The sequence below is a fragment of the Eublepharis macularius genome, chromosome 11 (assembly GCF_028583425.1).
Source record: "Eublepharis macularius isolate TG4126 chromosome 11, MPM_Emac_v1.0, whole genome shotgun sequence".
NCBI lineage: Eukaryota > Metazoa > Chordata > Lepidosauria > Squamata > Eublepharidae > Eublepharis > Eublepharis macularius.
The window spans coordinates 88,832,992-88,860,835 of NC_072800.1; the positions used below are offsets into that span (position 1 = coordinate 88,832,992).

At 44.8% G+C, this 27,844-nt stretch overlaps 1 protein-coding gene across 1 annotated transcript in view; it reads left to right on the forward strand.

The window, feature by feature from the left end:
- AQP1 (aquaporin 1 (Colton blood group)) overlaps nt 1-26,986 on the forward strand; it is a 40,060-nt gene extending 13,074 nt beyond the window's left edge. Inside the window, exons 2-4 of the mRNA XM_054992020.1 lie at nt 23,000-23,164; nt 23,454-23,534; nt 25,479-26,986. Coding sequence (XP_054847995.1) covers nt 23,000-23,164; nt 23,454-23,534; nt 25,479-25,652 — 420 coding nt within the window. The 3' untranslated portion in view covers nt 25,653-26,986. The remainder of the gene's footprint in view (nt 1-22,999; nt 23,165-23,453; nt 23,535-25,478) is intronic.
- The last annotated feature ends 858 nt before the right edge of the window (nt 26,987-27,844 follow it).

Sequence of the window (27,844 nt, forward strand, 5' to 3'; positions counted from 1 at the left end):
TGGACCGGCTTTCACCCTGGTCAGAAGCCCATGTGTGGCCCCTCTGGTGCTCCCCGCAGGGCTGTTTCTTAACTTTGCAAACTGTTACAGTCAGGTATACACCTGTGGGGCACCTTGTTTCCTAAGTGGAGGAAATGGCGGCATGAAAAGTGGCCAGCTGGGCAACTGAGCTGGGACAGCTGTGTGTGCATTATGTGCTGTCGAGTCACCTCCGACCTATGGCGACCCTATGAATGAAAGGCCTCCCAAACGTCCTATCATTAACAGACTTGCTCAGATCCTGCAAAGTGAAGGACGTGGCTTCCTTTATTGAGTCCAGCCACCTCGTTTTAGGTCTTCCTCTTTTCCTGCTGCCTTCCCCTTTTCCCAGCATTATTGACTTTTCCAGAGAGTCTTGTCTTCTCATGATTTGACCAAAGTACGATAGCCTCAGTTTTGTCATTTTAGCTTCTAGGGAGAATTCAGGCTTGATTTGATCTAGAACCCACTTACTTGTCTTTTCGGCTGTCTGTGGTATCCGCAAAACTCTCCTCCAGCACCACATTTCAAAATAATCCATTTTCTTCCTGTCTGCTTTCTTCACTGTCCAACTCTCACATCCATACATAGTAATGGCAAATACCATAGTTTTGATTATTTTCAGCTAGGACCCCTCTTTTAACATTATGCCTGCCTTCTGTCCCAGCATAAAGCAATTGCCTCTATTCTAGCTATCATTTTATCCTGCCCTTCCTCCAAGCATCTCAGTGCCTTATTGGGTTCTCCCTTCCACCATTTTGTCTTCACAACAAACCTGTGAGGCAGATTAGGCTGAGAGAGAATGATCTAGTGAGTTTCATAGCTGGTGTGTGAGTGTGTGAGTGAGTTTGTGTGTGTGTGTGTGTGTGTGTGTGTGTGTGTGTGAGTGTGTGTGTGTGTGTGAGAGAGAGAGAATTGGGGTCTCCTAGGTACTAGTCCTACATCCTGACCGTTACCTCACACTGAAATCCTACCGACTTGGAAGTAAATGTCACTGAAAGTAATAGGATTTGCTTATAAGCCAACATGTTTAGCATCTGGCTGCAACACCCAAACTGAATTCCAGCAGCTCTCCAAAGCAGCCATCCCCTTGACTTGAAAGCGCCTGGGCCAGGGCTGCAAAACAGAAGACTTGCTCATTCCCTCCGAAACCGCTGCCCTAGAGAACTAGCCCACGCAGCAGAAAAATCGACCACACTGGCTCCCGTGCCAAGCGGCACGGCCTTCCAAAAACGGCTGACTGACAGCAGCTATGAAAGATGTGTGGTCTGGTTTCCAAGGGTGTTGGCATCTGGGTTTCCCAGACTGCGTTCTCGTTCGTCATTAAACGCAGGGGCTCTGGGTTTCCTCAGCATGGAGACAGCTCTAAAAAATACATGCAAGCAGCTGCTTGCGAGAGAATTTTCCTTGAATCTCTGGCTCCTGTTACAAAGTTTTAAAGCAGAAATGGTTTCCCGCTTGCATCGAGGCAGAGCCCACTTGGGAACCTGGAATAAGTTGGTACGAGGGCATGTAGCTAAGGGTATGGGAGCGAGGCACCGTTCCCCAGCGTATCCCACAAGGGTCAAAAAACTTCACCTGAGAAACTCCAATATAGCTTCAAAATCCCCATTAAATCCCAGCTAGACAAGCTAGAAATATCCAGTGCCAGACCTCTGTGCTTCACTCAAAAAGTCCATTTCCTCAAGACTCTTCCACTTCCAAAAATGAATGGATGATTTGTGGATTTGATTTCTAAGAAGATAACATTGGGAAAATTAAATAAAGTGTGTGTGTGTGTGTGTGTGGGGAGGGGGGGTTAATATAGAAAAGGTAAATTTTTGAGGCATTAAGACTAGAAGTATAATGTTTGTAAGGATATTATAGGTGTTGTAGAGGAAATTGAAAATAATTTCTTATATATGTATCATTTTTCTTTTGTTTCTGTTCTCTTTTCTTTTCTTTTTTTTCTTTTTCTCCTTCTGTATTTGTTTTTTTCTTTCTTTTTCTTTTCTTTCCCCTTCTTAAAGGGATTTTGAATTTCTCAATAAAATAAAAATGGCTAAACTAAAAAAGAAGAAGACCCTTTGACTTCCTTAGAAATTCCACAGATGGGTCAACTGAGGTAATTTTGCTTACCCTCCCTCTCAATTTGCTTTGAATTTTGCTTCAGACAAAATTTCAGTGGTAATTGCAGAGAGAGGAAGTGAGAAGAGAGCAGAAAGATGGTTTGGAGAATGAATTGTGTGTTATTCCTGTGTGAGGGGATAAGAAGGCTAAAAATATTACGCTCTCTTGAGGGGAAAAACCCACATTCTTAAGTAGCTCTCAGCGCTACATACCTGAATATTTAATGGTAGGTTCTCCTGCCTCCCCCCTGCCCTTCCATCCTGTGCTTTGCAAATCACTCTATTTATACGGTTTCAAACTATATTATTAACTGTCTCTGGAGTCTTAAAATTTCCACAGACATGCAGGAACATATGAATAACACAGAAGGAGGCCAAAAGTGGGCAGCCAGATGCCTCTGGAAAACTTGCTATCAGAAGAGAGGGATGGATATAGCTTCTCCCCAGCTTAGTTTATTCCTAGCATCTGGGAATCAGGTAGACTGCTTTTAAGCATGGGGTCTCTATTCTGAGCTATTATCTATAAAAAAAAAAGGTTACAACTTAGGGTTGCCAGCCTCCAGGTAGTTGGAGATCTCCCGGAATTACAACTGGTCTCCAGGCCACAGAGATCAGTTCACCTGAAGAACATGGTTACTTTGGGGGGTGGACTCTATGAAATTATGCCATGCCAACTTCCTTTCCCTCTCCAAACCCCACTTTCTCCAGGTTTCACCCCCCAGATCTCCAAGAATTTCCAAACTTGGAGCTGGCAACCGTATTACCACTTCATCTGTGCTACGTAGTAAAACTGATTTCTTGCCTAGCATCATGGGTAGGGTTTCTTTCCCTCAAGTTGCTGGGAAATTTAATTTTGTGACATTCGATGGGGCTTTTTTGGTTGCTGTATGTGAGGGAACAAAAGTGAGTCCACTCACTGAGTGGACAAAAGTGAGTTAAAATGGCTAAAGAAATAAATGGGATTCCCAGCAGCCATTTGCTTCTTCATTGAAGAATGAGGCAGTCCTAGCTTTCCTGAACCTCTTTGGTACAGGAGACTGTGCAGAAGAACCCAGGAGCCATTCCCGATTCTGTCTGTGGGGAACAACCGTTCAGAAACAGTTGACTCCATCATCAGAGATTGCTTTGCTTGTGCTGGGCCCCAGAGCTCCATGGCAGCCATTTTGTGGTGGCACCCATTCCCACCCTCAGATGTACCCACTGGCTCAACAGGATTGAGGACCCCTGTGCTTGAGACTGAGGGCCAAGCTACACATGACGAATGACACTTGAATGGCAAGTGGATTGAGTGGAGGGCAAGTGAACAGGGAGAAATACACTTGCTGTTCAAGTGTCATTCGTCATGTGTAGCTTGGCCCTCAATTGCCCTGGAGAACGGCACTTTGCTGTTTGAATATCCTGGGAGCTGGAGGGTCAGGGAGAGGGAGGGAAGAAGGCTCCTTAAAAAAAGAACCAGTGTGGTGTAATAGTTATTGGTCCTGGGAGACCTGGGTTCGAATCCCCACTCTGCTATGGAAGCTTGGGCCAGTCACATACTCTCAGCCTAAGAGCGGAACTACAAGTGACAAAAGGCACAGGTTGGACACTTGTCAGCTTCCCTCAAGTTTTGATGGGAAATGTAGGCATCCTGGTCTTGCAGCTTGGCTCTCCGACTGCTGTCCAATGGACTTTTCAACTGTCACTTGTCCAACATTCCACCAAGCTGCCTACATTTCCCATCAAAACTTGAGGGAAGCTGACAAGTGTCCAATCTGTGCCTTTTGTCACTTGTGGTTCCGCTCTTAGTTACGTAACAGAGTCAAGTCGGTAGCTGTGTTGGTCTGCAGAGCAAGATTCAAGTCCAGTTGCTCCTTAGAGACCAACTAGATTTCTTAGGGTTTCCAACTCTAGGGTAGGAAATTCCTGGAGATGTGGGTAGTGGGTGGATGGGTGGAGCTTGGAAAGGGTGGGGTTTGGGGAGAGGATGGATCTCAGCAGGGTATAATGCCATAGAGACCTTCCTCCAAAACAGACTTTTGCTCTATGGGAACTGATCTCTGTGGCCTGAAGATCAGTTGTAATTCCAGGGGCTCTCCAGCTACCAGCTGGAGGTTAGAAACCCTATTCCAGGTTATGATGAGCCTTCGATCTCGAAAGCTCACACCCTGGAAGTCTATTTGGTCTCTAAGGTGATCTCTAATCATTGCTCTCCTAGCTAACAAGGTTGTTGTGTGGATAAAATGGAGAAGCGGAGAATGTTGTAAACTGCTTTGGAACCCATTGGGAAGAAAGATGGAGGTATATATGAATAAATTAATAAATTGATCTCTACTGTTACCCCACTGGCTTTCCCAGTTTGGTTATGGGCTTGGAAAGGAAAGAACTATTTTTTGACTTTGGGAGAAGGGAAAGTATGGTTTGCTAAACTGAGCTGGGCTGATTCCAGACGACTAACCTGAAGGCGCTGCATGCCGCCATGTTCTGGATCGCGACGGGGAAAACGCGAAATATCGCGTTTTCTCGCACGAGTTTGGCGCGACGTCGTGCCAAACTCGCGTGAGAAAACGCGATATTTCGCGTTTTCCCCGTCGCGATCCGGAACATGGCGGCATGCAGCGCCTTCAGGTTAGTCGTCTGGAATCGGCCCTGGTAAGGGGGAGAATTCAGCCATTGCTAATAAGAATCACCGATACTTTGACCTGTCCATGGAAGCCAACTGCAGCTGCAAAACATAAAATGTCAAAGAATAGGAATAAATCCTTGTCAGTGAACTGATGCTTTTGGATTACACCAGTGCAAACTTCCAGACAGTCATCGGAAGCCTTTGTCAAAAGTAATTATGGCCATTATACTTCCTTCAACTCTGCCAGGATTCAGGGTGTGTATTGTGACTAGGTAAAGGTGGAAGCACTGAGTCATTACTGACCCATGGGGGGAAGTTGCATCATGTCATTTTCTTGGCAGACTTTTTACGGGGTGGTTTGCCATTGCTTTCCCCAGTCATCTACACTTTACCCCCAGGAAACTGGGTGCTCATTTTACTGGCCTTGGAAGGATGGAAGGCTGAGTCAACCTTGAGCCGGCTATCTGGACCCGGCTTCCGCTGGGATCGAACTCAGGTTGTGAGCAGAGCTTGGGCTGCAGTACTGCAGCTTACCACTCTGCTTAAAACAGCATTTGTCCTGCAAGCTATACCAAAGAGTTCCATAAAGTAATTTTGTGAAGAAATACTTCCAAAGGAAGGACAAGCCATTCAGTACCATTAACCCTGGAACCCACCTCCCCCAGATAAACAAGAAACACACCTTTTTTGTACGACTGCAGCATACCTGTAATGAGACTCCCTCTCGATTGCTTGTTCCGTAAAATCTATATTCAAAATATTCTGGCCCCAAATCACACACGCAGAATCTCCCTTTTCGCTTGACATATGCTTGTCGCTTGAAGTAGGGGAGGAGGCGGGATCTCCATGGAGATGGGTAGGGCACCAGCTGTTGTTTTTCCGCTAAGAGAAAAAGAGGAGGAAGTTTATACAGCTTAGATCGGTTCTGTAGGAAAGGCAGCAAAGGGAGGAGGTCACATTCAGCATGAGAGAAAACAATACCGGAGAAGTCTGGAAGTAGATTTCCCAGGAGCTATCACAAAATGTGCTGTGGAAAAAATACCACTCAGGTTAAAGCCATCGCTGTGATAGAGATGACACATGATGGAACATCGACTGTAGCCTTGCATAGACATTCTCTAAGTTGCTGAGTTGTCACGGAATGTTCATAAACATTCTGACTTCGGAGGGGGAAGGGGCATTCAGGAAATGGCATCAAGGGAAGAGGAGAAATACTTACATAGGGCCTAGGGACAGACAGAACTGGGGAAGGGGTCTAGGAAGACTTGGGAGGCAAGGATGCTTCATGCTTGCAAAGCTGGAGGGTGTTGGGTAAGGGGAAGTGCCTGCTTCACATGAGGCTAAACATAGTGAGGATCTGACAGAAAGCCTGAATTTGAAGGATCCCTAGATGAACGTCCCCTTTCTAAATGTATGTGCAGAGAGGTCATTTTAAGTAGGGTTGCCACCTATCTCTGATATTATTTCTGTGCAAAGGGCTTTTTTTTCAGCCGGAACGCAGTGGAACAGAGTTCCGGCGCCTCTTTAAAATGGTCATGTGGCTGGTGGCCCCGCCCCTTGAACTACAGAGAGGAGTTTAGCTCGCTCTCAGCATCACTGGCGCCGAAAGCAATTTAAACTTTAAAAACTCCTCCCCCTTGCTCCAGCTGATGCCTGGGAGCGGTCCCAGGAGTGGCTGTGCCCTGCATGATGCACTTCCTGGAAGTGACATCATTGCACAGTCCCAGGATCGTGCGCGTGCTTTATGTGCCTCATGTGGTACAAGGGGCACCACCTCCAGCCGGGAGTTGCCCTGTATGCTGGTAGCCCCTTGAGTTTTACCACCTCTTTCTCCAGAAAAAAAGCCCCGAATAGATCCATGGTTCAGTAGGTGACACTTTTTCCCCATAACGGAGATGCAGTTGTAGGAAAAGTTGTAGCTCTTACATTTCTGTCCATTGCGCCACTTTTAATTACTCATCTCTTGTCAAAAAGAGCAACGGGCACTCAGTCGTGAAACGTATTTCCTGGAGAGGCTTCTCCAGTGTCGACCTGCAGTGCAAGGGGATGCAAGGCCTACTCAAGGCCTATGATTTATTTTTTATTTTTATTTTTATTTTTACAAGTTCGGCTGAGTATGTGCAAGCTTTGAACCTGGGACTCCCAGATCCTAGTCTGACTCTCTAACCATCACACCACACTAGGGTTGCCAGCTCCATGTTGGGAAATTCCTGGAGATCGGGGAGTGAAACCTGGAGAAAGTTAGGTTTGGGGAGGGAAAGGACCTCGGCATGGCATAATTCCATAGAATTCACCCCTCAAAGTAGCCATTTTCTCCTGCTGATCTCTGTGGCCTGGAGACCAGTTGCAATTCCAGGAGATCTCCAGCCACTACCTGGAGGCTGGCAACCCTACGCCACACCGACTCTTATTGAACTACAAAGTTTTTCCATCTATCACCACTTACCTTCCTATCAAATTTTTATTTGGACTCTCTGAAACCTTTAAAGCCTGATAAAAATCAGTAAACCCTGGCAGCAGATGATAACGGATTCTATCGAAATGTTTTTTTTTAAAGCCAGGACCCAGCTTTGTGATATAATAATGAGAAAAGTCACTTTGGTGCATGCAAAGAGTGCCTTTCCTTCACCAGTAGGTGACCGTTTTCTGTCCCTGTTCAGCTGAGACTTTGGCAAAGGACGCACGGAGCTGAAGGGCCGGCTTCCTGGCACGTTTCTCGTCCCCTGGCACCTCTCCTTTTGGAAAATTCCACCTTCCACCTTCCAAACTGTTACAGGCACTCAAGCCCTCAAAACTGCTGAGTAGCAAACCAGCTCAAAAAGGAGGGGGAAGCCAAGTGGAAAAGGTGTCAATGTCTTGCTTATGTCTGCGGAGAGCCAGACTGGAACGATTTCAAAGGTTTCATCCAGCCCTTGTCCAGTTCTGTGAAAGTGCCTTTTGCTTCAGAGCCAGCAGCTAAAATAGGCAATAGGAATATGTGTATTTAAGAGGTTGTCTAAGCAGCAAAGGTGATTAATGGGTGAACTCCAGCCGGCTTTACTCAAGGAGGCTCTTCCGGCTGGTCTCAGAGGCCTGTGAGTGTGTGTGGAAATCCCTCCAGTTTTCAATATGAAAGGATTTTGTCCCCTGGGGGGGGGGTATTCGGTCACGTGACCTGCTGTCTGATGTGGTACAGTCCACACACATTTACCACACAACTAAGAACTCGGCTTAAACATTCTTTAGAAGGACCTGCTGTCTGATGCGGTACCGTCCACACATGTTTACCATGCCACTAAGAACTCGGCTTAAACATTCTTTAGAAGGACCTGCTGTCTGATGTGGTACAGTCCACACATGTTTACCACATAACTAAGAACTCGGCTTAAACATTCTTTAGAAGGACCTGCTGTCTGATGTGGTACAGTCCACACATGTTTACCACATAACTAAGAACTCAGCTTAAAAATTCTTTAGAAGGACCTGCTGTCTGATGTGGTACAGTCCACACACGTTTACTACACAACTAAGAACTCAGCTTAAACATTCTTTAGAAGGACCTGCTGTCTGATGTGGTACAGTCCACACCTGTTTCCCATGCCACTAAGAACTCGGCTTAAACATGTGGTACAGTCCACACATGTTTACCACATAACTAAGAACTCAGCTTAAACATTCTTTAGAAGGACCTGCTGTCTGATGTGGTACAGTCCACACACGTTTACCACACAACTAAGAACTCAGCTTAAACATTCTTTAGAAGGACCTGCTGTCTGATGTGGTACAGTCCACACATGTTTACCACATAACTAAGAACTCAGCTTAAACATTCTTTAGAAGGACCTGCTGTCTGATGTGGTACAGTCCACACACATTTCCCATGTCACTAAGAACTTGGCCTAAACATTGTTTAGAAAGGCTGGGTTAGAGGTGGCGGGTTGTATTGTATTGTACTGTATTGTAGATCTATTGTATTCTAGGCCTGTTGTATTGTCAATGTATCTCTCTCCTGAGTAGCAGAAGGTCAGGGAGAAGCCCTCCTGGCCAAGGCCCAGCACAAGAAAATAACAGGTTTGGAAAGGCTGGAACGGCTGTTGCTATGTTAGGAACATTGTTTATGTAGCAAGACTGAATCTGTCATTTGGATGACACATACAGTTGTGGCTGTTTGAAGGTACCATGTGACAAACAAGGAAGCTATGTCTGACTAATGGTGTTACCCGGGTTCCCCAAAGACGGTATCCATCCGTTGTCCTACCCCGCCCGTGATGTCTCCTTGGTGATGAGATTCATTACCTCAACAGTGTTTTAATTAGTGGTGAGCTGTGGTTCTGAGTTCTTTTAAAAAGTTTGCAGTCTGTCTTTGTTTGGCAAATGTTGGGGTGTGCGTGCGTGTAAATATATGTATATCTAAATCTATGTATGTATGTAAGTCAATAATGCTAGGAAAAGTGGAAGGCAGTAGGAAAAGAGGAAGACTTAAAACGAGATGGCTGGACTCAATCAAAGAAGCCACGTCCTCCAGTTTGCAGGATCTGAGCAAGTCTGTGAATGAGAGGACGTTTTGGAGGTCTTTCATTCATATGGTCGCCATAGATTGGAGGTGACTTGATGGCACATAACAAGAACAAATGTATATGTATATGTATATGCACAGGGCTTTTTTTCTGGGAAAAGAGGTGGTAGAACTCAGTGGTGGAACTCAGGACCGCACAATGATGTCATTTTGGGTCAGCTGGAACAAGGGGGGAGTTTTTTAAAGTTTAAATTGCCCTCGGTGAAAATGGTCACATGGCTGGTGGCCCTGCCCCCTGATCTCCAGACAGAAGGGACTTTAGATTGCCCTCCGCATTGCTCAGCAGCGTGGAGGGCAATCTAAACTCCCCTCTGTCTGGAGATCAGGGGGCGGGGCCACCAGCCATGTGACCATTTTTAAGAGGTGCCGGAACTCCGTTCCACTGTGTTCCTGCTGAAAAAAGCCCTGTATATGTATATGTATATGTATATGTATATGTATATGTATATGTATATGTATATGTATGTGTATGTGTATGTGTATGTGTGTGTGTGTGTGTGTGTGTGTGTGTGTGTGTGTGTGTGTGTGTGTGTGTGTGTGTATCTGACCTGGATAGCCCAGGTGAGCCTGATCTTGTCAGATCTTAGAAGCTAAGCATAGTTGGCCTTGGTTAGTAATTGGATGGGAGACCTCCAGTGACCGGAGTTGCAGAGGCAAGCAATGGCAAGCCATGGCTGTTAGTCTCTTGGCATGAAAACCCCACAAGGGGTTGCCACAAGAGAGCTGTGACTTGAGGGTATTCTCTACCACTGCCATATATAGATATATTTGTCTGAGGTTGGCAATTCTAATGGGACCCAACAAACTGGAGCCAGGCCTACTTCTGAGCCAGATCTGGATTTTTGCTTTGTCTTTGGTGTATCTATTTATCAACCCACCCCAGTGCATTTTCATTCTGCCCTTCCTCCAAGGAGCTAAAGGTCGGACACATGGTTGTCCCATCCTGATTGATCATCACGATAGCCCTCTGAGATAGTTGAGGCAGAGACAATGACTGGCTCAAGGTCACCCAACGAAACTCATGGAAGAATGGGGACATTTGAATCCAGGTCTCTTAGAGCGGGACCACAAGTGACGCCTGACACAGGTTGGACACTTGTCAGCTTCCCTCAAGTTTTGACGGGAAATGTAGGCAGATTGGCGGAATGTTGGACAAGTGACAGTTGAAAAGTCCATTGGACAGCAGTCGGAGAACCAAGCTGCAAGACCAGGAGGCCTACATTTCCCATCAAAACTTGAGGGAAGCTGACAAGTGTCCAATCTGTGTCAGGCATCACTTGTGGTCCCGCTCTTAGATTCTGGCCTGATGCTGCCTGTAACCACTACGAAACACTGCACTGCCCTGAATTCCTGCCTATTCTATTAATTGAGTTTACAGATGGAGCAATGTGCCTGAGAACAATCTGGGCCCCGGTAGCCTAGGCTCACACCCAACGTTTCGTGTACCAGCTCCTGTTTCCCAACTGCAGCTCATTCCATTATCCAGCCATTAACGCCACTGAGTTGAGTTTCCAGAATCCATCAGACTAGCCGAGCACATTTGTTTCCCCCAAGAGTACTGTGGTATCGGTAATGATTGCAACCGCATCTGTCATTTGGAAGATGGATTGCCTCTTGCCGGCATAAACGAGGAACCCAAACTTTGCAGCACTTTCTCAAGCTTTCTCAGCTAGTTTGTGCAACAGTTTACTAGACGGGCTGTTAGTGCAGCATCTGTTTTGCACAGAGAATTTAAGGAGAGTTGGAATTTTGGGGAGGGTGGGCAGAAGATTCTTTATGCTATATTTCTGTAATGGTTCCTGGTGAGAATAGAATACCATGAGTATTTTTCCCAAGATGCAATGAGGAGAGAGGGTCTTGGATCAGTAGGAGGGCTTATGATTTGAGGAGGGGCTCAGGGGAAGAATGTCCCAGGCTCAACCTTGAATGAAAGGTTAATAGAAATGCAGCTCATGTCTGACAGACCCCAAAGCATTTCTGTTGCCTTCTGTTCTAATTTGTGGTAACATGGAAACAAGGAGCTGGAGGGGTACCAAGGGTCATCTAGTCCAACCCTCTGCACAAATGGACACAGGACTGCAGTTGAGGTCTGACTAGCATGGAGCAACACAATGCAATGATTACTCCTTGTAACACAGATAGTACTCTTCTGTTAATGCGACCGAAAGTTGCATTAGCCTGTATTGCAGCTGCATCACACTGCCGACTCTTGAGCACCTTTTGAATCACTGCAGTCCTAAAATCCTTTTCACGTGTACAATGGCCAGATATCCACCCCCTCCATCCTATACCTGTCTGTATGATTCTTTTTGTTTAAATGCAGAACTGAACACACCTGTGCTGAATTTCATCTTGTAGCCCAGCTTTCCAACATATCAAGGTTATTTTAAATTTTATTTGCAAGGTGTTTGCTATCCCCTCCTAGCTTTGAATCCTCTTCAAATCTGATAAGGTTTTGTAAAATGCATGTAATGATGACCCAAGTTTTTTTTTTATCCTCCCTCCGTCACACAGAGCATTCTCATAACACCATGCTCAGATTCTACCAATTGTTACAAATATTCCTATCTAATTGTATTCAGTTCAGTTACTGGGAAGCCATTTCTTTCTGTTGGTATTCTAGTTCGGGATGTGTGTAGCTCTGCTATAAAAATTCTATGCGTTTTGCCAAAAACTCTGTTGGCTTCCATCAGAATTCCTCCAAACATTTATTATTATTATTGGTCATAGATCCAGAGGAGTTAGCCGTGTTAGTCTGTAGTAGCAAAATCAAAAAGAGTCCAGTAGCACCTTTAAGACTAGCCAACTTTACTGTAGCGTAAGCTTTCGAGAACCACAGTTCTCTTCGTCAGAGGCATCTGACGAAGAGAACTGTGATTCTCGAAAGCTTACGCTACAATAAAGTTGGTTAGTCTTAAAGGTGCTACTGGACTCTTTTTGATTATTATTATTATTGTTGTTTATTTGTAGTCCATCTTTCTCCCTGAGATCCAAGGCAGATTACATATCGCAAGTGAATATAATATAATCACTAGCGAGGACATGCAAAGAGCAAAAATACAATATGACCAACAGTGCATTCAACGAAAACAGATGCAAGAGTGTATGGCAGCTGCAAATTTCAAAACTATTATTAAGCCAAACATGCAGATGAAATCTTTCTGAATCAAAACATGAGTAAATAAGTTTGTACCTAAGGACCAAGTGCTGTGTTGGCTTTTGGCCAGCCTTTGGTGGCAAGTGACAACGTTAATTCCAGTGCTGTAAGCAATTTGTTTTAAGATCTTTGCCTGCTAGCAATTTCCATGTCTGCACTGAGTCCATAACCATGGCGATCACAGAAGGGGAGATTGCAGCCGTAAATAAATGTTTCAAACTTTATTGAGAAACTTTCTGGCTCAGTCTGTTTTAGTCACACTTTAAACACCCTCCTGATTTATTTCCAAACATTTCCCCCCAACTCTAAGAAAACTTTCCCACAGGGAAGACACAAAGGTGTCTCAATGTGACAGTTCAGTAATGGGAATGTCTTTTGCTGGCAACCATGAAAGAAAGGCTCATAGAAATGAGGCAATTTGCTATCTCCTATGGCAATCATACTTTACGTTTTAGATCCTTTAGTTTTATGTAAATAGAACTATCATTCTTCTTTTTACGGTCTGCCACACACAAAAGGGACTACTAGTTTCTCACCATGCTTTGTAGTTATTGGAGATATGACAGTTGGGACATTAGCTGTCGAAAAAGAAAAGCAAGGCGGGTTTTACTTTAATTAAGGGACTACTTTTTTTTTAAATAAAGTTTTATTAAAACTGTAAAACACAACTATAAACTGTTAAACAATAAGCACACAAAATTTAAAAACATGCATAAAGTCAAAGCAAGTAATAAGTAACAATTAAATATACAAAGATTTATAATTCACAAGAAGTCTATGTTATTATTAATTATAGTAGTAGTAATTGTACTAAGTAATGCTTATTACAATATAAGGAATTATAGGTGATCTAGTAAAGAGAGGGACTTCTTACAAAGTACACCAGATATTCTATGAAACTAAGAGGTATTTTATATATTTGCATATGTATGAAAAAATTTTAGGCTAAGGGACTACTTTTGATAAGCAGCAATGAGTAAAATTTCCCAAACTGAACCACTCTTATTTTTGGGATTGCTGAATGGTTGGATGCTCCCTATTTTTTTAAAAAAATAACTCCCTTCAAGTAGAAAGCTAGCATGTCAGGGAGAATTATACTAGAGTTCTGAATTCTAGTTTTCTAAATACAGGAAAATATTTTGGGCAAATGAATGGACATTGAAACATAAAACCCATACCTGCAGTCGGCAACGCCCAGGATGAAAACGTTTGACACCTTAAATCTGCCAGTTGCATGAAATATCAGAGGCTCAAATTAGAAGTATGGGTTTACAAGCATTCAACCTCTGTGCAATAGAATTGTACATTAAACCATCTCGAAAATGTTGCTAGGCTTATTGAATCTTCTATTGCTTCCCTCAGAATTCAGTGGATTTGGAAGAATCTCCAAATTCAGCTCGTTGTAAATTAGGCAAAGTTTTGTGGCAACTAAACTCCACACCTGCAGCCTGAGGTGGTGAAAATAAGATTTTCATTCTGTTGTTTGCATATACTGGCTTTTAGATAGGGTTGCCAGCTCCAGGTTGAGAAATTCCAGGAGATTTGGGGGAATACCACTATGCCTGGTTGGCTGGCCCTTACTGCTACTGTTTGGCCATAATGTAAGATGACATGCTGGACTAGATAAACTGCTGGTCTGATTCTTACATTCTTAATCTATGTGATGTAGTGGTTAGAGTGTCAGAGTAGTCCTGATGTGATCTGGATCCAAGCCTATATTTGATGAAACTCGTCGTCTTTCTGGGTCAGCCATCAAGTTCTCAGCCTAACCTGCCTCACAGAGTTGATATGAGAACTATGTACGCCACACCGAGCTCTTGGAAGGAATAGCAAAAAACATTCAACAGGATGGATAGTACAGCCCTTGTGGGTCAACACTTTATCTCCCATGGACACAGAGCTTGCATGTTTGAACGGTCCCCCTCCTTACAAACTTCCTGCCATGCCAAGACTTGCTGTCAAAGATGAGAGAAACTTTCTAGTCTTGCATGTGGAGGGAGATGTTAAAATCTGCTGGAACTTAAGTGGACAGTCTTTTTACTAACCCTGTTCAATCATTTATCATTAGAGAGGCCCTTAATGGCGTTCTTGCTTGCGGTACAGTACAGGTGTTACCTAGAAACGCTTTTTAAAGAAAGCGTACGGTTTATATAATTTGATATGCGGTTTTAATTATGTGGGTACACTGGGATCACTTCTTGAGGTTGTTTTGAATCTCGAGAAACTGGACGGATGTTAACTGTGGGGCTGTGGCTCAGTGGAAGATCTTCTGCTTTGCATGCAGAAGGTCCCAGGTTCAATCCCCAGCATCTCTAGTTAAAAGGAGCAGGCAGTGAGTAATGTGAAAGATGTCACTCTGAGACCTGGTAGAGCAGTTGCCAGTCAAAGGAGACAATCTTGACCTTGATGGACCAATGGTCTGAATCAGTGTTCAGTCTCTGGCATCTCCAGCAAAAAGTTCTGATAGTAGATGTCAGGGAAGAAGTTTCCTAATGGTAAAAGTGTTAGGTGGGCAGCCATGTGTTGTGAATGATCTGAGTTTGGATTTCTTGCATTGAACAAGGGGGTGGACTAGATGGCCTCTGAGTGTTTCTCTGACTCTATGACCCTTGGCTGTCCCTCCATGAAAATAACCTGAGCCTCTTGGAACAGTGGTGTGATCTGGAGATGGTTCTTGGTTCTTCCTGTGTATTGAGTTTTTTCACAACCACCTAAAGGTAACTCATCCATGTCGCTTTCCACTAAGGAGACAGCTCGTGATTAGAGATGGGCACGAACAGCAATACGAACGGAAAAAAGACACGAACAGTCCAATCTGCTGTTTGCGAACAAGCTGTTTGTGAGGCCCCATTCTAAACGAACAGGTGGTCATTGCAAGCCTTGTTCGTTGCTGTTCGTCTTGCTGTTCATCAAGTCAGACAGTCTCGCACCTGCAATCAATTCCCATGGCAACTCAGACAGGGATTGTCTGAACTCTGTCTGAACTCCTGCTGTTGCCCTGGAAACCCCAATTTAAGCCCAATTTAGCTTGATAGGCAGGTCTTCCTTCCAAGCGTGGACTGGAGCTACAAATTTGTTGCAAGAGGAAAAGACCAAGGGGGAGGGGGGCTCCCAGCTCTAGCTTTCAGGGAGAGACAGCTGCTGTTAGAGAGAGGGTGAGTGCATTGGAGCTTGGATTTTCTTTGTGTGTGGTGGGATAGGGATCTACCCCTTCAAGTTGCAGAGCTGCTGCCAGGCTCTGGGACCAAGCTATTATTTATTATTGGTACCTTTCCTGCTACCTGCTCAGGTAGGGTTTTTGGGAGTGGTGTGGTAGGGATCTTGATGGCTGGAGGAGAGCCTGCTGGCCCCCATGAACAACGAACAACGAACAACAAACATGTTCGTGAACAGGATCATGTTCGTCAATGTTCGTTGTTCATTGTTTGTGGATGGCAATGAACAACGAACACCATGTTCAGTTTTTTTTCCTGTTCGTGCCCATGTCTACCTGTGACAATGTGGTAACAGCGGGAAGCTAAACAGATGTGGGAGCAAGACCAACTCCCTGTGCCTGCAATTTAGTGAACTAGTGTTGTAGGAACCGCTTGGCTGAGACCCGGCCACTGGCACCAACAATCGGTAAAGCAGCTCACTCATTGCCTCCTGCCACACTGCTATCAATTCACTGTGGCACGAGAAGGAATAATTGGTGAATTGTCACAGACCCCAGAAGCTACTGAAGGCAAGCCCTGCAAAGCTGGCCCACAGTTAGGATTTGGTTCTGCTTGCTCTCAGCTGCCAGTAGCCCGGCAGCGAGGCAGCCTGTTGGGAATGTTTCCAGTGAGTTAAATGGCCCTGCATGGCAGATGTGCAACTTAGAGCCTTGCTACAAGTGACATTTTACACGTGAAGGATAAAGGATCATTTTCGCAAGTCTTTCTGGGAACTGAAGTTCCTCTCCCCCACCCCTTTTCCTTCTGTTCCTTCCCCTCGCTGCCTGAAGAGACAGAGAGAGCCTACGGCAACACCAGCTTTTGCAAATCGTCTTGCTGGGGGGGTGGGGGGCGGAATGCTCCGGAGAAAGCTGAGAAAGTTGCAGTTGCCTGCCCCAAAGATCACTGAGAGTAGGCTTGTGACTGGAGGAACGATTTGCAAAAGCTGCTGTTGCCGCAGGCTTTCTCTGTCTCTTCAGGCAGCGAAGGGAAGGAACAAAAGGAAAAGCGGTGGGGGAGAGGAACTTCAGTTCCCAGAAAGACTTGCGAAAATGATCCTTTATCCTTCACGTGTAAAATGTCACTTGTAGCAAGGCTCTTAGCCACTGGCTCAGAAAAAGTCTATCTTGATTTGAAGAACTCAGATCTCAGCAGAGTTTTCCCGCCTAAGTGGGAAAAAAGGCTGACAGACCCACAATCCCCTTTATAATGAATAAAGTGACAAAGGCATCTGCGCTCTGCTGGTGAGCCAGAGGCCGTTTGATCCTAATGGAGTGCGGTTCCATACCATAATACCCTCCTTCATAACAAACAAATAGTGTTATTTTGATAGCAACGTCCATGCAATGGAAACTCCCCTTCCCCATAAAATCCTTTTCTTATTGCTAGTGGGAAAAATATTATCTGGCCACTGGGAAAGAACAGAGCTCGGTTTACCTTGGTCCAGTTTAATTTCCTGTTTCCTCTTTCTGGTTTTTTTTTTAATTTAAAAAGGTAACCAGTAAGGATCCCAAATCTGAAATATGCTATTTGTTACCCACATTCCTGATGAAATGTCTGAGAATGGGGCCACAAGCAAAATCGAGAAAAAACAGAGCATATATATGCAACCGAAGTTCAGAAGTTCTTGCGGCAGTCTTGTGTTTATGAGAGTTCTTGACAACAGCTTTGTTTTTATTTGTGTGAGATTCCTGTGACTGAATGCTCTTCAATAGAGGGGGGGGGAATCCCTGTACATAGAAGACTAGCAGATCAGGATTCTACTTGGACCTTTTCCCTGACAGGTTTCTTTTCTGTGTGCAGGAATTTTTTTTGGCATGGAGAACTCCTATCAGTAATCTGAAGTGCTACACAGGCTTACTATCTCAGAGCCAAGCTACAAGTGATGCCTTACACAGGTTGGACACTTGTCAGCTTCCCTCAAGTTTTGATGGGAAATGTAGGCATCCTGGGCTGATTCCAGATGGCCCTCCCCGTCCCGAAACGTTGCGCATCGTCGCATGGAAAACACGATATTTAGCGTTTTCCGCACAACGACGCGCGACGTTTCGGGACGGGGAGGGCCGTCTGGAATCGGCCCTGGTCTTGCAGCTGTAATGGAGAGCCAAGCTGTAAAACCAGGACGCCTACATTTCCCACCAAAACTTGAGGGAAGCTGACAAGTGTCCAACCTGTGTAAGGCGTCACTTGTAGCTTTGCTCTCAGTGAGAAGTAAATCTATGTGATCAAGGAATTCCAAGGCATTTCAGACCTTGCTAGTGATTAGTTCAGCTCTTACATGACCTTTAAATGTATAAATAAGGAATTGTAGCAGATTCTAAGGACTTGGGTATGAGCATAGCTGTCATGTCAACTGGCTCCAGATCATATCAACCAAACTCTAGATAAATGAATTTGGAAAGCCCGCAAGCTCTCTATTTCAGACCAACACCCTTCGAGTTTGTTTCTGACTGTGGTCCCCGGGATGTCCTCAAGCAGGCCAAGAAGGCAATAACCTTCCTTTGATGCTTGTTTCCTGCATTTAATATTGGGGTACCCTGCCTCTGGACAAGGAAGTTTCATTTAGCCATCATCAGGGCAGCCGGAATGTGATGAAACAGCATCCTGGCACCTGTCCAAAGTAATCACATGTCTGGTGGCCCCACCCACCTGATTCGGTTTCCTCCCTGCGTGCAGCCCAAAGCTCTCCACCCTTTAGCTGCCTCTACCACTGCTTCATCAATTCCCCCAGGCAGAAGGAAGCCGCCGCCACGTGAGGGGCAGGGAGGCCATTTTTGGTGGTTGAGGAAGCTGAAAATGGCCTTTTGAGGGGCTGCCATTTGAGGGGCGGGAAGGCCATTTTCGCCCTCCTCTGCCACCCTGCGGGCCTATGCAGTGGTGGAAGAGGTCAAAAACGGCCTTTCCGCCCCTTGCGGGAGGAGGGGGAGGATGCCACGGGCCTGCAGGGCAAGGCAAGTGTGGGGCTGGGGTTGGGGCTGGGGCTGGGGGGGTGGGGGCTGCGGTTTGGGCAGTTTAAAGGGCCCTACAGCTTGCAAACGGCAGGTCCCTTTAAACTATCAGCTGGCAGGTGGTGAGGGGGGATCCCCCCCCCGCCGCCTGCCAGCTGATAGTTCAAAGGGACCTGCCACTGGCAAGCCATTCCCCAGGGAAATGGTCATATAAACATTTTTTGTGGCTTGCCAGCGGCAGGTCCCTTTGAACTATCAGCTGGCAGGGGCATTTAAACTGCTGGCAGGGGCATTTAAACTGCCCCTTTATGACCCAAACGAAGCAGTAGACCACTTCATGGAAGTTCGTGGAAACGAGCTTCCATGAACCACTGGTTCACAAACCACAAACTGGCCTGGTTTGTGCGTTTTTTTGGGTCGTAATTCGATTCGTGCCCATCTCTAGTGGCCACTGGGACTATTTCACAAGCCAGTTGTCTTGCATGTGAAAAATCCAAGCCCTGTGTCTAGTATGGCACCATGCCCTACAGACAGATCTCGGGAGTTCCCAGCTTGGCTTGTTATCTGGAGTCCTTGCAAATACCGTTGAATTTGATTGGCACTCCATGCATGGGGCACATAAGAAGAGTTGTGCAAACCCAAGATCCTAGCCTAGCAACAGTGACCATCTAAATGCTCTCTAATGCAACGTGGGAATCGACTAGAGGAATAGCAGAAAAGACTCAAAACAAACATATTCTACTTTCTCTTTTAGAATATGAGAGCAGCCATGCCACATCAGACCAGTAGTCTTATCTGTCTGAGCATCTTGTTCCACGCAATGGGCAATCAGATGCTCTTCTCCCAGAAGACCTACAAGCCACTTCCTGTGGTTGCATCCCGGCTGCTGGTATTTAGAAGTACACTGCCAGTGAACATGGTTCTATTTAGCCATCGTGGCTAATAGTCATTGGTGGACCTGTCCTCCAGGAAGTTATCGAATCCAATTTAAAGCCACAGTTCCTGCAATTAGTTGTAGTTCTGGGCTGTAGGGTAAATAGGGTTGCCAACCTCCAGGTGGTGGCTGGAGATTTCCTGGAATTATAACTGAGCTCTGAGATGCAGAGATCAGTCCCCCTGGAGAAAATGGCTGCCTTGGAAGGTGGACTTTATGGCATTATGCCCAACTAAGGTCTATCCCCTGCCCAAACCCTGCCCTCTCCTAGCTCCACCCCCAAATCTCCAGGAGTTTCCCAACTGGGAACTGGCAACCTTAAGGGCAAAGACCCACCAATGTAATCCTGACAACTTTGAATGCAACATATGAACAGCAAGGTGGGACAGTCTCTTGCCACCATTTTGACAGAGTGGAAAACATTTGCGGGTTGTGTGTCTCCATGTCCCAGTGATAAGTTCAAACATGCACCCATAACACATTACACAGATGCAGGGCTTTTTTTCAGCAGGAACGCCGGTGGAACGGAGTTCCGGCACCTCTTGAAAATGGTCACATGGCTGGTGGCCCCGCTCCCTGATCGCCAGACAGAGGGGAGTTTAGATTGCCAAGTGGCGCGGAGGGCAATCTAAACTCCCCTCTGTCTGGAGATCAGGGGGCAGGGCCACCGGCCATGTGACCATTTTCGCTGAGGGTGATTCAAACTTTAAAAAACTCCCCCCTTATTCCAGCTGACCCAAAGTGATGTCATTGTGCAGTCTTGAGTTCCACCACTGAGTTTTCCCAGAAAAAAAGTCCTGCACAGATGTAACCATTCTTGTTCTTTTGGGGCTCACATAACCGGGAGATTTCCTGGTTGGAGATTTCTTTTTTTATTAAAAGAAAGAGGGAAAGTAACAAACAAGATTTGAAAGTCAAAACATTCTGTTAGGCATCCAAGCATTTCAGGACTTCTCCGCAGTCATCAAAATGAGTTATCTTCCGGAAATTAGACTGGAAATGCATGAGATGAGGTTTTCTTTCAAGCCTGATTTCCTGCGCATTCCCCGCTTGGCCATGAGATCAATTCAACATGTTGAAAAGTACGGCTTTAGCTCCTTATAAACACCAACCCTCTGCCAGATGAGATAACTTCTGCCTGGCAGGGAATTTAATCTCTGAAAAGAATCTCCTGTACAAAAACAAACTTACATTCAGTGGTTTGAATACGGTCTCACGAATTTGTTGGTAAAACCATTTTTTCGAGAATCATTGAGAGAGGGATGGTAAATTGGCATCGATTGAATTTTTTTTTTTAAAAAAAATTAAAAAGTAGAACCACAAAACAAAATGTAACCCCCCAAAAGTAGCCTCGTTACACAAGAGATTTCACAGTCCATCCCCAGTTGGTCTGTTGTACGACACAGTTTGTCCAGCACCAAGTGCAACAGCCAGTTAATGACCTGGATGTCAATGAAGGGTCTTGCACTGTGCAATAGCAAGACCGTTAGCAGCACCACCTTTGGGAAACAAACTGGAACAATTTGTTTGCATAAGTATTTATTTAAAATATCCGTAAGCTGGTCTTTCACTCAATAGAGCTGGGACCCACAATGGAAAACAAATAAAACAAAAATATATAACAATAAATAACTCCTGGCAGGAGTAATAGCGAGGAGGCTAGAGTTCTGGTGCAAGCAATAATCCAGTATCCTTGCAAAAACTGCAGATGCCCTAAACTTATAGGGCTGTTCCTGAGGGTACAGGAATATTCTGAGAACAGCATTATATATTTCCAGATTGCCACGCAAAAAGTCCCAGTTCAATCTATTTCATGAAGATTTTTAAGGACCTATTAAGCCCTACTGAAAGCCAGTGTGTAGTAGTGGTTGGGGCATCAGATTACAATGTGGGAGACTCTTAATCAAATACTTGTTTGGCCCTTTTTGGGTTTTTGGCCCGGTGGTAGAGCACCCACTTGGCATGCCAAAGGTCCCAGATTCAAAGCCCTGGCATTTCTAGTTAAAGCAGTCAATAATAAATGATGTGTGAGACCTCTCCGACTGAAGGACTGGAGTCCAGTGGCACCTTAGAGACCAATGAGATTTTCAGCGTAGAAGCTTTTGAGAGTCAGAGCTCCTTTCTTCAGATACGAGGAGGAAGAGACTAACAGAGGGGGTTTATCATTGATTGCCTCTTCCTTCAAGAATGTGTGTGTTATGTGCTGTCAAGTTGCCTCTGACCTATGGTCACCCTATGAAGGAAACACCTCCAAAACTTCCTATCATTAACAGACTTGCTCAGATCCTGCAAACTGGAGGATGTGGCTTCTTTTAATGAGTCAAGCCATCTTATTTTGGGGTTTCCTCTCTTCCTACTGCCTTCTCCTTTCTCCAGCATTATTGACTTTTCCAGAGAATCTTGTCTTCTCATGATGTGACCAAAGTATGATAGCCTCAGTTTTGTCATTTTAGCTTCTAGGGAGAATTCAGGCTTGATTTGCTCTAGAACCCTCTTATTGGTCTTTTTGGCTGTCCATGGTATCTAGAAAACCCAAGGGGACACAAGGTCCTAAGAGACCTAGAAATTTTTAATACATTTTTAATTTTTAAAGTTTTAGTGCAAAAAGTGTACACAAATTCATTAAATATATCACATACATCAAAGAATCTCATATATCTATTCCTTGTAATTCAAAAATACCCCAATTAGTAATTTTTTCTAAATTGGTCAGTACCACAATTGATCCAATGTTTGTCGAAAGGTAAGTGTCAAAGTTCATAGAAAAATTCATATTATACGTCCATTTTTTGTTCTTTCTTTAAGCAGAAGCCCATCAAGAAGAGTCCACGGAGAAAAGTGCTCCAAAGAAGTTGGCAGTGCTCTAGGGAAGTTGGCAATGGGTGCGTCAGCCCTTAACCCATTTCACATCGCTTCTTCACAAGCCATTCCTTTTAACTGCTGTGAAACAATGAAAGGAAATTGGTAGAAGGAATACCAATGCATGTTAAGAATTTACTTGGATTGAACCAGCTTTGAGTTGGTACATCAATTTTTCCGCCATTGCAATTTGCCATAATTCAGAGTACCCAAGATGCACTGATAAAGAGTCTGCCAACTTCCAGCACTTTGCTACATACTTATGCGCTGCCATCAGCACGAACACTATCAGCCCCTTTGATGACACTTTTTGATTTTGTTCCCTCCAGATCATTAATAGGGCCAATACTAGTGTGGCATAAATAACTTGACATGTGATATTTTCCATTTCTATGAATACTTTTTCCCCAAAATCTTGACACTATGGGGCATGACCACCACATATGAATATAGTTGCCTTGCTGACCACAATTTCTCCAACAGTTTACATTATTTGTGTTGATTATTCTGGCAAGATGTACTGGGGTGAGGGCCTCTGCTCTTTCGATGGGCAATGGGAGTGCCTCCTTCACCAAACCACTAAGAGAAATAACAGGTCTTCTTCTCCATCTCCTTTCCTCGCAGCTGGCACCTGGGGTCAATGCAGGGCAAGGCCTGGGCATTGAAATCATCGCCACATTGCAGCTGGTCCTGTGCGTGCTCGCCACAACTGACCGGAGGAGGACCGACGTCTCTGGATCAGCTCCCTTGGCCATTGGTCTGTCGGTGGCATTGGGGCATCTTCTCGCTGTAAGTATAAGCTCAAGCGGGGCAGAAGGGGGCAGTCTGCAGTTCTCCAGATAAAACAAATATTCAAAGGATATTTAAAGGCTGTTCTGAGATGAAGATGAGAGGGATAGGCCAAAGCTCTCCATGTCCATATCCTTCTTCAATCATGGCTGACATAAGGATCTTCGTTCGTTCGTTCGTTCTTCCTTTCCATCTCAATTGGTAGCCGAGGCAGGATCTTTCTGCAGAATGTCTGGGTTCTGGTGGAATGCATGTCCTTCCTAACTGTCCTCCTCTTTGCCTTTCACAGATTGACTACACCGGTTGTGGAATTAACCCAGCCAGATCTTTTGGTTCGGCTGTGATTACTGGTATCTTTACTAATCACTGGGTAGGTTCCAAATTGTTTCACAGAAATAGGTACATATTTATTCAAATGAAGTTACCCCAGAGGCTTCTTGTTTTAGGAAAATCATGATGTGTGATGGGAGCTCTGCCATGGTTCTCACTTGAAGTTTTTTGGCTGTTTGTTGTGGACTTTATGGACATAACATTTTAGAATTGTTCATCTTCCTTTCCCCCTAGCCTATCTTTTCCTAGGCCTGATTTAAATGAGAGACTGGAGAACAGGGTTACCAGGCCCAGCCAGTGGGAGGCTGGAGTGGTGGGGACATGGGTAGTCATTGGAAGTGCAGTGATGTCAGTTCCGGGAAAACCCAGAAGTGATTCCATTCCTCTCCAGGAATCACTGAAAGCTCTATGGTTTATCACAGAGTTTCTGGTTATTCCTAGACAGGCATAATATTACTTTTGGTTTTCCTCAGAAGTGATGTCACACTATAGGCCTGATAGCCATTTTCAAAAGATCAGGCATTTAGGACCCCACTGGGGGATGGGCAACAATACTGGTGCGACATAAGACTTTGCATGGGCTCCTTGTCTTGTTGAAACCATGCTGCAGCCCATGCAGAGATCCATACCCCTTGAGGCTATGATGCTGGTATGCTAACTAAGCACATGTAGATTGTTTGCACACAGGGGCGGCACCAGGGTTTCTGGTGCCCGTGGCTGCCCCTACGTGCATGTGCATGGAGTGCACGCGCACCCCCCGGACTGTGTGATGATGTCACTGCATGTGAAATCATCTCGCAGGAAGCCGGCCCCATTGGCCGGCGGGTGGCTAAGACAGCATACGGAGGCTGGGGAGGTTCCGCACACCGCCCCAGATGCCTGCTGTGCCTGGCCTGCAGCTGCTGTGCCCAGCCGGGGGTGTGTGTTGGTGGCAGTGGCAGCTGTGGTGCAGGACTGGCTGGCTACAGCAGCTGCGAGCCAGGCACGCCAGCTCCATGGTGCACACTCCTGCCCCTGGTGCCCCCTCCGGCACCTCCTTCTGCACCTCAGTGCTCGAGGCGGGGGCTAGGCCTGCCTCAATAGGTGCACCGGCCCTGTTTGCACAGCTCTTTTGTCTTGCGAGCATTACGTTCAAATTAGGCTTCACAGTGAGAAAATAAAATGGAAATAGGGTGTGGGGGCTGATTCATTGTTAAAATGTATCAGAATAATTTCTTCTTTATTTACATAGTTCATTGGTCATAGTTCTAAAACAGCAAATCAATGCAAAGCACTAAAAGTGTTAACAATAGTAATAATTAATTATTACAGTTCCAGTTTGTTTGTATTGCAAAATGGACTCATCAAAGTATCATAGCGCAACCCTAAAGACAGTTAGATCCTTCTGAGCCCACTGACTTAGAAGAACTGTGTTTAGGATTGCTCTGTTAATGAATTTAGCTTGGCGTAATTGTATTTATGGGTGTGGCAAAAATGTGTACACAGTAAATTGTATCCTACCACTCTGCTCAGCTAAGTGTGGGTACCTCTTCCAGGATTTGAAACCTTTCTCCTGCAGTAAAACCTGCACAGAAAGGCTCTTTGCTCTGGAAGAAGGTTCCTCTGAACTTAAGCTAGTCAAGGGCTGTTTCCACATGACTTACCTGCCTGTGGAACATTGTGCGAAAAACCCAGAAGACAGCATCTTCTCGCATGAAATAGGGCCAGGCCTGTTATCTGGGAGTTTTGCGTGAAATCGCGTCTTCCTGGCACGATTTCACGTGAGAAGACACTGTCTTCCGGGTCTTTCACACGATGTTCTGCAGGCAGGTAAGTCGTGTGGAAACGGCCAAGGTGCAAGATACATCCCTTTGTAGATAAACCTGCTTCACACATTGCAAGGAGTCATTTTTATCTGTGTGCAAAAGATCCGATTACAAAATGAATGAGCATTTCTGTGAACGCTCCTATGTCAAACGCAACTCTCGTTGGCTTTGCCTTTCAGATCTTTTGGGTTGGCCCAATCATTGGGGGAGCCGGCGCTGCCCTCATCTATGACTTTATCCTGGCTCCCAGATCCAGCGACGTCACTGACCGCATGAAAGTCTGGACCAGTGGGCAGGTGGAAGAATATGATCTCGATGCAGATGACTCAAGAGTGGAGATGAAGCCAAAATAAAGGAAAGTTGAGGGAAGAAGAAAAGCAAAGGGGAAAAAAAACACCCTACCCGAATTTTTGGAGATTTTTATCAGTATTATAGACTCTTTATAAAACAACAAGCAGTTCTTCCAAACGGTTTTATAAGGCTTTAGAGTTCTCGCTCTCTCTCTTTTCTCTTCTACTTTCCGGCCTTGTTTTATCTGTGGCTTCACAGTGAGAAAAATATAGGGTTAAAATTATATTTTTTGGTGTATGTGAGCTCAGGAGATCTGCAGTAATGGTTTTGAAAGCCCAAATTTACATTTCTCTGTCCAAAGAGGTTAACTTCTCCCAATATATGTTGATAGATGTCAGTGAAGTCCACGTCTGGCCAATGCATAGTCAGAAATGGATGCGGAAGAGAAGTTGCCTATAAGAGATGTCACTGAAGAGGGAAGAGTGATTTCAGGCCCACGTTCTGGAACAGAAAAATTATGAGGAAGGGCAAATGCAGTGAAAGGAATGGTTGGTTTCTACCTTCCCAGGTGCCGTGGTGTTCTTTAGAAAGTGATACAGGAGCCAGAGATATATTTTAGCATAGAAATTAACCCTACGCTAGGGGCTAGATTCCATAATAAAGTCAGTGCCATCTAGTTGTGGCGCACATGACTTTTGGCATAGTATTCGCAAATATGACTGTGTAATATATATGGAAATTCGAGGAGAGAAGAGGGAAGAATGCCTTTGTTTCTTACAGTTGGAAATGATGTCTCGTATCCTTTCCAATGTAGCTGGGTGATTTTTTTCCTACCTTATTAGACAGGGCATTAGAAAGGATTGTTGGTGGCTAGTAAAATTAGTTTAGGGGCTTAATCTGGCCCATAAACCACCAGTTGATCATTCTTTCAAAGGGGCTTCCACAGACAAGACGGGAAAGAACCACTACAAGCCTTCAAACAAAGATTCTCATTGGGTTTCCCACATCATGTAGTCCCAACGCAGGCATCATAAGAAAGCAAATCTTGCCCAGCTCCAGTTACCTATAGGTTGACCAGGCTGACGTACCATAATTTTGTCTAAAAATCTTATTGGTGGAATGCGCTGTTAAACACTTCACAGCTCATAAGCCAAGCTTTATTTTTGTGTATCAATTAACGTTCATCTTCACAATGTACCACAAATATTCAAAAGTGCCAAACACCAGGCATGTTTACATTTAATGTATAATTTCTGTATTTATTTTGGTGTACCCATTACATAAAGAGTGGGAATGGAAGAAGAAAGAAAGAAACGATTGTCTCATAAATTATGTAGCTAACCATCGAATCAAAGATCTGAGATGAAAATGAAATTTCGCACGTATTTTAAATTCAGCCGCATTTCAGAATTTGACTCATTTACTTTCCTTTTCAAATAGGACTATGGAGAATGTTAAGCATAAATTACTACACTTGGTAAATGAATATTAAGGCAAAACCAATGATTTTACATATTACCCTTATAAGCCCCTAAATAAACATTAGCCTTGAACATTTCCAGGAGAAATAATTAGGAGAATTTAAATTTTATTAGACAATTTAAGTGAGGAGAATTTCCACCAGAAAGCTGCCTGCAAAAAATAAATTCATTTAATAAGTTTTAAAGAAAATGGCAACATTTATTCAGCAACAAACTTAGATGGATTTCATTACTTCAAACAACCAAAGTAGGAAAGAAATTTCATTCATGTTCTACTGTGGGAAGAGCTTTAGGGTGTGCCATGTTGCTATCTCAATAAGACTTGCGGACGAAGAAAACCCATGTTGAAGTGTCAGTGCCTGGAAGTTTAATGTTCAGAAACTAACAACAAAAAAACTTCTTTACACAATAGATAAACCATAACTAGATAACTGGATAAACCAGAAACCTTCTCTAGTGTTTCAAGCTCTGCCATACATACGTGGCAGAATCTTAGAGAGCCCATTCCAATGTATTTGCCGTGCTACAATGGGAGCCATACATGGTGCTACAAGCCTATGTGAACAAAACAGCCATGTGAATGGAGCCAATGGTTGTGAGTCTTTCCCAGGGCTTCTTTTCTGGGAAAAGAGGTGGTGGAACTCAGGACCGCACAATGACATCACTTTGGGTCAGCTGGAATAAGGGGGGAGATTTTTAGAGTTTAAATCGCCCTTAGAGAAAATGGTCACATGGCCGGTGGTCCCGCCCCCTGATCTCCAGACAGAGGGGAG